The 13,408-nt window shown below is 42.5% G+C and overlaps 1 protein-coding gene across 2 annotated transcripts in view; it reads right to left on the reverse strand.

Moving 5' to 3' along the window:
• The window catches only part of CPAMD8 (C3 and PZP like alpha-2-macroglobulin domain containing 8), a 150,925-nt gene that overhangs the window by 80,335 nt on the left and 57,182 nt on the right, over positions 1–13,408 (reverse strand). For both annotated transcript variants that reach the window (XM_072601274.1, XM_072601272.1), the window contains exons 20-22: positions 7,576–7,807; positions 5,076–5,229; positions 4,759–4,901 (exon numbers count right to left, since the gene is read on the reverse strand). In XM_072601274.1, coding sequence (XP_072457375.1) covers positions 4,759–4,901; positions 5,076–5,229; positions 7,576–7,807 — 529 coding nt within the window. The remainder of the gene's footprint in view (positions 1–4,758; positions 4,902–5,075; positions 5,230–7,575; positions 7,808–13,408) is intronic.

The raw sequence follows: 13,408 nt of genomic DNA on the forward strand, positions 1-13,408 counted from the left end.
TGGCCTATTCTGGCTTATCATGACTTAGCACTGAGTATGTAACAAAGAGATGGTGCAGTAGGTTCCCATAGAGCTTGGTGTGAGAAAATGATGAAGAAATCAGATCTGGCCTAGACACTTACTATGATTTGTTGATATCCTATGGGGTGGTGTAGGTGAAAGTTCCCCCCACACAACTCATTACCAAATACACATGGGAGCTGTGCTAGTTCTGGGCATGCTTTCTCCTCCGCACACAAAGCAAACTCAGAAGCCACTGTGCAGGCCGTTTGGGTGCTATAAACAAGGGAAGTTTGGCCACAGGTTGTATAAACAAATAGCATTTCTACAGCTGACCAGACAACAGGTTTTAAATGATACTCTACTTCCTGTTTGCTTCCTGTCCACTGGAAGAACCCTTTTCCACTTAGTGGCAGAGGACTATAGACATACACATTCCTAATACAATCACACATTCAGCTCAGATGGACACAGGATGTCAAGTCAACAGTACTCCAAATAATTTTACAATTACAACTGGGAGTTCGGCACAACAAATATGTGGCTCTGGCCGGGCCACATCCCTAATTGAAAACAGTTGTAAAATTCATCCCTACAGGATAACAACTATTCCTCAAACGCAGCTGCAAGTCAGGGAAGAAAGACCCATTGTAGCTGAGGTCCTAAGACAGGCTATATTAGGGGGCAATGAAAGTTGCTTAAATCCAGGATACTGGATTTCTAGATTCCCTTCTTCCATCTAAAATCCACCCCAAATGTCTCCTTCTGGGGTGGTTCCACAAATAATGGCAATGATGCTAGTAACAATTCACATTCCTACAGCACGGTAAAGTTTGCAAAGCATCTTCCTGAAAACAGCAAGTGTGCGATGTGACTGCTATTATCCTCACTTTAAACTGGAATCCTGGGGTTGAATGACTTGCTCAGGATCACAAAGCTATCAAGTGTCTTCTAAGTGTACCAACTCCTACCTTGGGATCCTGTGATTTAAGGGGATGCTGCACTGGACCAAGAGTCTGCAGGATCTGAGTTCAAATCCTGCCTGACCCTGACTGACTGTGTGACTCTGGGCAAGTCCCATACCTTTCTTTGGTTCCAGTTTCCTTATTCTACCACCCACCCCAACCTGGGTGTTTGTGAGGACAGAGAGAAGAAAGGAAAATGCCTTGAAAACCTTTAGGTGCCGTGTAAATGCTTCTTCCTATTACCACCTATGTGGCTTTTGACAGTTCCTGTAACCTCTCTGGGCCTCAGCCTCCTTAACTATTTTAAAATATTTTATTTTATTTTCCAGTTACATGTAAACATTTTCTAACATTCATTTTTTTTAAATTTTGAGTTCCAAATTCTCTCCCTTCCTCCTTCCCTCCTGTCCCCCCTCACTGAGAGGGCAAGCAGTTTGATAGAGGTTATACAGGTACAGTCATCCCAAATATAATCCTTACTTATTTTTAAAAAGGGGGAGAAGGATGAAGGACCAAGGACTCTCCCAGTTCTAACTCCTGGGATCAACAAATTTCATGTTCTTCTAGCTGTAGCTTTTTGAAGGCTATCTTTAATGGAGTACAAGCTAAAGTGAGTCTTACAAGGAAAAAGGGAACGAACATTTATAAAGGGCCTGCTATGTGCCAGGCCTGTGCTAAGCCTGTTACAAACCGTCAAGATATTAGGAGACACCCTGTTTTCCAGAGTTAAGGCCCAGCAAAATGGCTGTACCCTAAGCTTGGCATAACAACAATCCTTTGCGCTCACCCTCTGGATGATCTCCCCCTCTGGCAAAATCACATAATTATAGTATCGCTTTGACCAGCACCAGGTGTTCTCTGAGCTTGGACATGTCCTGGTCATGAAGCCCTGCCATGAATCAAACTTGTCCCATTTTTACCGTTCCCCGTCCTTGTCAGGACTATAGCTCACTCAGAGGCCATTTATGTAAGTACTGAGATCTCCCCACACTGCCTCCCCAGCTCACGTGTCTTGGTTTGCAGGCCATTTCCTCACTTTGGCATTAGACTTCTGTTTAATCCCTGACTCTCCTGTCTCTGCTTGCTCTGTTCAGTGCCAGTCCTACACAGGTTAGAGGTCAGTTCGGTCTGGTTGATACAAACATTATCTCATTTGATCCTCACCACAACCCTGTCTTATTATTATTCCCATTTTATCATTAAGGAAACTGAGGCAGAGGTTCAGTGATTTGCTGGGGTTACACAGCTAGTAAGTGTCTGAGGCTGGATTAGAACCCAGCTTTCTATTCACTGTGCCACCTAGCTGCCTACCAGGCCAGAAAGGCTCTTACTATAGACCTCTGAATGGACAGTGTAGCTGGAGTCTGAGGGCTGGCCCCAACAGGTTCAGAGATCAGAGGACTGACTGGGTCTAAGATTTGAATCAATAGAAAGAATGTCTGCACAGATCAAACCACAGGTCCCTGAACAAAGTACACCCTTCCTTGTCTAAGGAGCTCAAAGCATTTCACATGGATTATATGATCTACTCTCAGTCTGGCTTCTCTGGTTTCATTGACCAGGACTATCCCACGGTGGGAAGCCCTAGGGGCCTAGAAAAAAGACTCCAGTTCAAATCTGGCTGCCTCTGGATGTGACTGGCTGTGTGACCATTGGCAAGTCACTTACCCTCTTTCTCTGCCTCAGTTTCTTTCTCTATATAACGGAGATTACAATATTTCTAAGTCCTACCTCCCAGAGTTGTTGTGAGCACCAACTTAACTCATGTATCTAAATTGCTTTGTAAACCTTAAAGTGACACATATAAAAAAGAGTCAATAATTGTTATTTTCTATTATTTCTGTAATGGGGCTTTGCCCAAGTTCAGATCATCTAAGATGGTAGCACCCATGTGGGAGACACCAGGAACCTGTTTCTGGGGAAAACATTCTATGTGCCTTATCAGGCGAGTGACAGCAGTCTTTTTCCATTGACTGAACAGCAGGAACTGCCTTCCTCTCTAAAACTACCAGACTGTGGCAGTCTCTCTCTTTGTAGCTCTATCTGGAAGGGACGATCTTGTTCACTTGTAGGTTTGGCACCATGCACCAGGTGTGGAAGGAAGGGCTACTTTGCCCTATGGCCCCAAGAAACAAGTCTGGGATTTTTTAATCTGTTTCGGTTGCCCTTTCTTTTCAGTTCTAGGTGCAGGCAGTGGTGACCTTGGAAATATTATTACAGGCCAGATGTTGCTGCCAGTTCCGCTGGGAAGCCCTCAGAAGTCAAGGTTCTGGGATGTAGACCAGGAGGGTTTTGGACTTGGAACTTGGTGGGACTTTGACTATATAAGTTGAATTAAATTCAACCTAATCTCCTTTCCCTTTCCCAGACATGTGGTGGTACTGGGGTATTAGGCACCCCAAGTGTCGGGAGGGATGTGCCTGCATGTTTGTTCTTACTCTTCCTTTGAAGCAAATCTGGTTAAGCAGAACTAGACTGCTGGCTACCCCAGTAAAACTGAGGGACATAACTGGTGGGAACATGAGCCAAGAGCAGGCACTAAATGCCTCTTAATCCCTTAAGGGTCCTGGTTTTTTTGTTCAAAGGGACTGGCATGTGCCCAGAGTTCATTGGCTCTGGCCAACGTAATTCCCCATGTGGAAGAGGCTGGAGATCCTACTTCTGGGAAAGTCCTAATGGTGTGTGATAGTCATGCCTTGGAGAGACTTTGGTGAAGATGTAGACATTCTATGTCCAGTCTGCTAAACACACGGTGAGTGGTCAGCAGCCTCTTTGATTGACTGCAGTGGTAGAGCTGGGCCCCTTTCACCTTGCCTTGGTTTGATCCCTTCACTGATAGCATCCATTAAGAGACAATGGCATACAGGGAGAAACCTTGGATACTCTTCCTTCAAGGCCAACATGTGGCCCTGTGAATCTGGGCCTTGGTATTTGTGCTTTTTTATTTTATTAGTGGAAGGGAGTTGGAAGCTTTGACCACTGAAAAAGGTTAGGAGAGTGAACCATGAAGCCTGGGAGTCAGGGGTCTGGAAGTCCAGGATTTTGGAAGTCTAATATAAGATGGGCTTTGTAGCTACTCCAGCATGGTAGGATCTTCAGAACTTGACTCAAGGGTAAAGGAGACGAGGACTCATCCTGCAGCATGGGCACCTTTGGACAGCTCTCAGTCTGGAAGAGTGAGGCTGCAGAGAACATCTGAAATACTTAACAAAAGTCTGATGAGGGTGGGACGTGTATTAGTATCCCCATTTTACAGAAGAACAAACTGAAGTTCAGAGAAATGAAAATGATTTACTCAAGGAGCTTTGTGTCAGTATCTTAGGCAAGTGACAGAACCTTGAATTGAACCCAAACCTTCCAACCCTGTGATACTTTCTACAAGCCATTTCCTTGCTTCTCACGGTAATGCCCACATCTGATCCCTTTCTTGTGCACCATACTCCAATAACATAAGCATTGCCTTCTTTTATAAAGCAGAGTGAATGAAATCCTCAACCTCACTTTAATTATTTCAAACTGGAGAACATTCCTCTTCTAAGGCATTTCTTCTTGTCTCACACCCAGTTCCCCCTGACAAAATACAGTTTGGTTTTTGTTTGTTTTTCCCTCCTGCGACAACCAGTCAAATGAAGAAAGCTCCAAATGTGCTTTAACTCCACAATTGGCACAGGCGACAGAGGAAACCCGGGGGAATTGTGGAGGCCTCATATATCCCACTGACCAAACAATCTGGATTTTTGTTTCTCATTATGAAAATCTGCCTTTGGCCAAACATGGATGTATATCTCCTTACCTCAATAATGACACTACTTCTGATGTAATCTGTCCCAACTGGAGTTCTTTTGTCAAAGTAATTATCCTCTGGATGTTTGCTGCCTTTGGGGATCTGAAAATTGCCTTGACAACAGTTTGTTTCACCATAAGCAAATGCTTTTGCTGCAAAATTGAATGGGGGAAAGGAGGAAGAGAAATGTACTGATGAAGGTTCCTGAGTCTCAGAACCCCTCCCATGGAAGGACCACCCTCGTTATTAAAGACAGGCATCAGGACACACCACATCCAACCAAATGCAAATCGTTCCCTGACGCTTGAAAAGCTCTTGGGCGTTACCTGTGATGTTGCTGAGGCCGAGTTCACTGAAGGCCAACACTATGGAAGTGGGCTTTGCTTCTCCCGGTGCCACACATTTTTTCCTTGTCAGATGGTGTTTACCAGGATGTCCAACAAATTTTATGCCTTTGGGAATGGAAATTTTCACGTAAACCTGCAAACAATGTTCTTTGATTGTATTACCTATGGAGCCCAGAATGCCTAGAACATAAGCAGTACCTCTCATTGAAACATCCAACCCACCTCTGTATGGATTGTAGACTAGAAACCCTGCACTGACACAGTGATTGAATAACATTAAAGAAAATGGAAATGTCCAGATCTAAGAGACACCACCAGGGAAAAAGGACTCAACTGACATCCTAAGGAAAGCAGGCAGTATTGTCTAAGGGAGGATTAACTAGTAATGAAGAAACCAGTCTCAAATATCTTCCTTAAACTAATATCTCTAGTAACACCATCCACAGAGAAACTATGAGACCAACAAAAGAGGCTTCATGACCCACATTTTCTACATCTTGAAACAGATCGACTTTGGTCTACACAGATTCACTGTGGTTTGCACTGCAAGCTTCTTAGTGGGGGAGGGGCTGCTTCTTTCCCAGCTGTCCCTAGGCTCACTCACCCCATAAGGGCATCAAATGTTAGAGCTGGAAGGGACCTAAGAGACCCAAGGTCTCTTCCGGTGCTAACATTCTAAGACTATATTATACTAGTCAATTTGTAGATGGCAACCACATGGTGTAGTGGACAGAACACTGGACTGGAGTCAGGAAGACCTGAGTTCAGATCAGGGCTCTGATACTTATTAGCTGTGTGACCCTAGGCAAGTCATCTGACTTCTCTTTGCCTCAGTTTCCTCATCTGTAAAATGGGGGTAAAAATAGCACCTACCTCTCAAGATTGCTGCGAAGATCAAATGAAATGGCAATTACAAAGCACTTAGCACAATGCGTCTGGCACAGAGTAAGTGCTACAGAACTGTGAGCTACTACTATCACTGCTGCTGCTGCTGCTGCTGCTGCTGCTGCTGCTGCTGCTGCTGCTGCTGCCACCACCTGAGTTCAATCTGGATTCTGGGCAAATCACTTATAATCTCTCTTTGCCTTCATTTCCTCATCTGTAAACTAGGGTCATGACAACACCTACCTCCTAGGGTTACTGTGAGGATCAAAGCGCTCTGCAAATTATAAAGTAAGTGCCATAGAAACAGCAATTCTGAGGACAGTGAGGGCCCACTGAATGGAGTGTCCTGGCCCCCACTCTCCCATTCATTCTTCATCCAGGGCTCCTTCCACCACACCCTCTGCTCCTCTACTCAGGGCTCTGTGGAGGAGAGGGGCTACACAGAAGGTGCAGGAAGGCAACAGGCTCATGGTGAATCCAGCCATAAGAATGACTAAGAACTTGGTAAGTATCTGTAATATAGATATCTCTCCGAACATTTTAAACCTATTTACATTTCTAGTCTGTACCACCTTTGAGGGGTAGTGAATTCCAAGATTCTGCTCCTCCCTGAATGAAGCAGATCTTTTATAAATGTAAGAATCCTTTTCTGTTAGAAGAGGCACCTTCCGGCTCTAGTTCAGGGCCATATTAATTTACTGAATCATACAATGGCAAAGCTAGAAGGGATTTGAGAAATCATCTCATCTAACCTCTTTATTTTAAAAATGAAGCACAGAGAGGGGATGTGACCCCAGCACTTATTGACTCCAGGTCTTGTAGTCCACACTGTGGCTGTGCCACAAACCAGACTTTTTATTTGCTTATAAATTTAGATATTCCTTCCTTTTTTGGTCATTCTTGCCCTTGAGCAGCCAATGTGAAAGACACTAAGGGACAAATCATTGCTATCCCAGACAGAAGTTCAGTCTTGCATTTTGATCCATTGAGGGGGTTCAAGCTAACCTTCTACACTCTGGACTCTTGACTGCCTCAAACACTTAGGCCTAGCTGCCCTTCTCTCCTTCTCTCTGACCTCCTGAGTTCCAAAGGATTGCTCCCAGGAAGTGATGTCTTCAATCCCTTTACCTCTACCTTGACATCTCACTGTCCAGATCTTGGATGTGCCCCACCTTGGCTAGCACAGACTTCTTCATCTCCTGGTTTCTAGGACTTTGGGATTCTCATCCCCTACTCGCTATTCCCAACAACTATGCCTGGTCTAAGCTGGCACTGTAGTTGTCAATGTTTTAGCTGAATGCACTTATTTACAAAATCACAGAAGCTAGAAGGCCCCTTTACAACTCATCGAGTTCAAGCTTTTCATTTTATAGGTGGAGAAACTGAGGCCAGAGAGAAGTGACTTGTTCACTTTTGTATTCGTAGTCACTGGCAAAAGCAGGAGTAGAAGCCCAGGTCTCCTGCCCCCCAGTCCAAGGCTCATGACATGACACCCATAACACTCAGATTCTATCTCCCACTCAAAAATCTTCCACAACTCTGTAAAATTAGAAGTTCTTTCTCTCAAAACACAGAATAATAGAAAAGTCTTTACCTCGACACAAATGGTCAAGTAGTTATAGACACTAAGAGGGATTTTAGTTTGCTCCCCTCTGATGACATGGTAGGGAAGAGTGAATTCTATGAAGAAGGGTTTAAATGTCTTCAGTTCGGTTGGTTTGGCGATCCCTAGTCCTTGCACTGCAGATAAGCCAACGGCTTCTGTTACCCAGGTTGTGATGGAGTCAGGAACTTCCACTCGAAGAGACTCCTCACCTGAAGGGTCACTGCAAAAGGAACAGAGGGCAACTGGAGGTCCAAGAAACCAGTGGGAAAGGCTTTCAGATATTTGACAATTGACTCTTAACATCTAAGCATGCCCTCATGGCAGGCACTATCCCAAGAACAGACACAGAGTGGATGGGATCACAGAACTGTACACTTAATGGCTGATACTGCTGAATGAACATTTAATGGCAGAAGCTGCTACCAGAAATTACGCTTATGGCGATCCCATTCTTGAAATATACTGCTACAGAAGACGACAGTGGGGAAAACACACACTTAAAGCAGGCATTGTTACAAGAGTACACAGTTAGGCCCTGTTGCTGCAAAAACAAACACAGCTGACGCAATTGTTATCACCGAAATATGCATTTATGATGATAGCCTTTCTAAAATACACACTTAGGACAGAGACCACCACTGAAATTTACTTCTGATAGCCCCATTCTTGAACATTTAGGGTCAGTCTGTCTGTCTGCCTGTCTATCTATCTATCTATCTATCTATCTATCTATCTATCTATCTATCTATCTATCTATCTATCTACCTACCTACCTACCTACCTACCTACCTACCTACCTACCAATCATACATATCTATGGCTGATATGACTGCTAAAATATACACTGGTAGCACAAACCAAGCCAGATTTATTGCCTTAATAACATGTGGTGCTCCCAAAATATATCCTCATTCCTGTTACTATCATCACCACTGATAGAGATAAACCTTCTAGGAGATTCTCCAAGATCCAAGATAAATGGTGACCAGGAGACCACGGAGTAGGAAATACTTCTCCTTATGCTTCAGTACTCTTTAAAATGAAAGCTTTAAAGATATATATTCCCTGGCAGTAGAAACTTTAAGATAAAAGAGGAAAAAATGTGAAAGCAGGATAAATTATTAGCTGGTTATCAAAGGAGGGCAGAGAAGTCTTTGTCTAGGTTGATAGTTGTAGACCCTGCCATACTTCAATGAGAAAGGAAAAGAGTGAACCCATTTCCTGCCTTTTTAATGACAATTTCATGTTCCTGAAACTGCTTTCTAGAAATCAAGATCCATCCGTGAGGTTACTGCCCTATGCTGGTTTCCACATAGGAACACAACGATTTGGATGCAGAAGCAAACAGCTTCTTGCCTATGACAAAAGAGCGATCTGTTTCTAAGATTCTATTACTTGGTATACTGGCTCTATTATTTTGTCACACAATAGGACGATGACACCTTCTTTAACACCAAACTTGAAGTCTTTCAGGGATCCACTGTAAAGTCTATAAAGGCACAGAAGTGTTATGTGATCAGATAGAAAATGACCCAAAGGCCCTAGCGTCTTCCTCTGCCTGTTTTCATCAGAGGGAAACTTGATGCTCGCTGTTTTTCCTCGTCTATGCTTCTGATTACATCTGAAAGTGTATTTGTAGCTCTCTCTTCACAACATCTGCCACATACATCCCTTCTCTCCCTCTGACACTGGTGCAGTCCTTCATCACCTCACCCCTGGACTATAGCAAAAAGAGCCTTCTGGTTGGTCTCTCTGCCTTGACTTTGCCCCCTCCAGTCCCTCTCTCACTCAGACGTCAAACTGATCTTTCTAAAGTGCAAGTTTGACCATATCAACCTCTCCACCTCCCCCACATACTCAATAAACTCCAGTTTATTGCCTCCAGATAATCACAGTGCCTTTTGCATCTAGAATCAAATATAAAAAAATCCTTTGGTTTTTAAAGCCCTCCATAATCTGTTCTCTTTCTGTCCTTCCAGTTTCCTTACTCTTTATGTGATAAAGTGACACCAGCCTCCTTGCTCTTTCTCACACAGGTCACTCATCTCACAAATCTAAGCATTTTTACTGGTTGTTTCCCATGCCTGGAATACTCTCCATCATTTCCACGTCCTACCTCTCCTGGCTTCTTTCATGTCTAAGATCTCACTTTCTGCAGGCAGTTTTTCCTGATTCCCTCTCATTCTAGTGCCTTACCTCTGTTGATTCTCTCCAATTTTTCCTGCATATAGTTTGTTTATACGTAATTATTCACATGTTGTCTCCCCTATCAGACGGTGACCTCTTTGAGAACAGATGATCTTTTGCCTTTCCTTGTATCTCCAGTGCTCAGCACATAGCAGGCACTTAATAAAACATTTAAGCGACCGACCCTAGGACTTGAATCCCTTACTTACAAGACCTGGAGTATTTTGCCACATTCTTCTTCCCAAAGAAATCTAGTCTCTGTGAGCAGATCCTGCCTCACAGGCATGACACGCATATATTGCAGAGCAAGACGGAGCCTAAAATCTCAAATCCTGATGCCAGCAACAGTTTGGAGACCCTAACTACCTAGCAGATTTCAGCCCAGTAAAAATTCTTAAGTAGAAACTCTACAGATACCAACCAGTAGTCAAATGTCCCTTTGCCTCTTTTTTTCCCCTTTTCCTCAATCCCAATGTCTGATTAGATTCATTTTCCAATTTTTTAAAAACCTGCATTTTTACGTGTTTACATCCGATTTTAATGCATACTTGTAAACTGAATCTGGTACCTAAAACTAAGGGCTGCAAGTTAAGGCCAAGCCCTCCTCCTTGAACTTGGTCAGAAGCCAAACTGTTTTTGCTGAACAATTTGTGGCTACAGATGCTCTTTCCCCTGGGATTTCAGCCCATAACCAGCATTAATGTATTATTTTCACACATGAGGGCACTCATTCTTCTAGGCAAGAAGCCAAAATACACACGTCCTTCCAGTCGTTGAGCACTTAGCAATGTGAGATTCTACGCCGGTCGGGAGGTTGGTGTTCTACTTCTGTTGAATTTAGGGATCATATGTTGTTATTACATATGGTCAATAAAACCCAAATTCTTCCTCTTTGTCAAGAGCTTTAATCAGGCTAAAACTAGATTTAGAATAAAATGAAGAGGGTAAGTTGGAATCAGAGCCACAGAAGGCATAAAGGACCCTATTACATGGAACAGAGATCATCAGAGCTGGGAGGGTTCTTCCAACATATATATTAGAACTGAAAGGAACTTTAAATGAAATCTGGTTTGATGCTTTATTCTCTATATGGCAAAACCAAGGTGAACTGTACGAGGCTACAGAACTTCTTAGTGGCAGAATTCAGCATTTCAGGGCCACTTTTTCATTTCCCTTTGTTTCTGTGGTTAATCCAAAAGCAACAAAGGGTTAAAAAAATAAAAACAAAAACCCAGCTGTGCAAATACATGAAGGACGAGCTAAAGTTTAGGTGGGGTGAGGCATCCCACATATGGCCCTCTAGGTCCTCAAGTGCAGCCCTTTGACTGAATTCACACTTCACAGAACAAATCCCCTTAATAAAAGGATTTGTTCTGTAAAACTGGAATTCAGTCAAAAGGCTGCACCCAAGGACCTAGAAGGGTACATGTGACCTCAAGGCCGAAGGTTCCCCGCCCCTGAACTAAGGCAGAAAGAGATCTCGACTGCAAGCTCTCTGTGAGTCAGGAATGCACCATGGCAGCCAACCAAGGCTCCTACCATCTTAGGCTATGGCAGTTTAGGCCTAGTATCTGCAACAATGGGGATGGTGTTTTTCTTTGTCAGACAACAACTGGAGAACTGTGCTCCTTTCTGGGCACGATAGATCAGGAAGGTCATTAACGAGCCTCGAGGTCAGTGGCCGGAATGGCAGAATGACTAGAAATCTGCCATCAAAGGATTAGTCAGAGAAACAGGGGACATTTAACTCAGAGAAGACTTGGGGAGCTTTCCTCAAGTATCTGAAGGACAGTTCTGTAGAACAGGCATGAGATTTGTTTTGTTTAGACCCAGAGGAAAGAACTAAGATTAGGAAGAAAATTTCAGACAAGCAGATTCTAAGTAAATATAAAGAAAAGGTTTCTAATAATTATAGCAGAAAGGCCAATGGACCTGGGAATCAAGAGGCCTGGCTCTGACTCTTCTATCTGATACTTGTGAGCTACGCAACTGTGAGCAAGTCACTTAAGCACTTTGAGCCTCAGTTTCCTCATCTGTAAAATGGGGATAATTATTATTTTTTTACTATACCATAGTTACATATAATTAGTTTTATATATAATATAGTTACGTAAAGAATAATTATTTCATAGGATTAGTGTGAAGTAAGCATTCTGTAAGTCTTTTGTGTCACAAAATTAAAATGATTTATTGTTTATTAATAGGCATAACCATCATTAAAATCATCACTGATGATAACAATTAAAGGTAAATTATAAAAATTAATAATAGCAACAAAAGTAAAATGGGCTGCTTTAGGCCATAGTGGTAGGTTCTCAATCACTGACAGTTATATTCCATCAGAAGCTAGAGGAGAACTTGTAGATTGTGTACAGGGGATTTCTTGGTCAGGTACAGGTTGAATTAGATTCCTGTCAAGACCTCTTCCACCTCTGAAGTTGTGAGAAAAAGAAAGGAACTTGTCTATTGTGTTGGAATATATCAATATTCCCAAATAGGAAGAATATTCAGTAGGGAATCTCTTCTTTGTATTAGGAACTGTGGAATACATCCTTCTCTACGGTCAAACCATAAACAGGCCTAGCTGATATCACAAGAAAAAGGAAAATGTCTTGCGAATTCAATTTTATTTTAAAAATTGTTATATCTGACCTTGAAGTATCTAGTCAAGAATGGACAACTGCTAAAGTAGGCTCGGTGTATACGATACTATGGATTTATCCTAGAGCCAAGGTAGGTACACAAAAGGGGGTAGGGTATTGTGGGTGGAGAAGATAGGGGATGAATTGTTAGAGGGAGGCAGATTTCAGCTAAATGTTAGGTGAAAACAGTCATAGATGATCATAAGTTAGATGGGCTGACTGAAAAGATAGCGGGCTCCCTTTCATTGCAAGTTATTAAATTAAAGCAGGGTTCTAGGACCAGAATCACAGAACTTGAGAGCTGAAAAGGACCTCAGCTGCATAGTCCAACTGCTGTTAGAAAGAAAAATGTGGTAGAACATACCAGCTAAGTCACTCATGGAGTGACTCTGGAGAACTAAGGGACTGGGGACCATTTCAGAGGTTTGGGTATAGATAGACAGAGTGTCCCAAAAGTCTTGGTGCAGGATTAAGCTATTCAAGTTTTACTAGTTTTGGTGTTATTAGTATATAGTATTATTAGTATATTTTCTAGTATTATGAGTATTTAGTATTATTAGTACAAACTATTAAAGATTTAACAGAATAAACTCCACAAAAACTTTTAGGATATCTTGTATATACACACCCACCCCCATACTCCTGTATCCATCTCTACGCTCCCTGAGATCACTTCCATATTTCTTTCTGAAATATTCTTTCCTACACCCACTTTCCCATAGACCTCTTAGATTGAATATGTGCTACATAAAGAAATAATTATACAGTCATAAATTATTTTTATTCACATCTGATCTTCAGGCACTTTATTCAGGAAAGATTTATATTTGATTCTTAAAAAAGAATGAATAAATCCATCTATTAACAAGATTCCACTAAAACACAATGCACACACTTCACCTCCTACTGCCCTCCTAGCATCTGACGAAATGTCAGCCCATCACTATTCCATCTACTGCCTGAATTTCTCTTCTATAAAGACTCACCGAGCG

This window comes from Notamacropus eugenii, chromosome 4 (assembly GCF_028372415.1).
Source record: "Notamacropus eugenii isolate mMacEug1 chromosome 4, mMacEug1.pri_v2, whole genome shotgun sequence".
NCBI classification, from domain to species: domain Eukaryota; kingdom Metazoa; phylum Chordata; class Mammalia; order Diprotodontia; family Macropodidae; genus Notamacropus; species Notamacropus eugenii.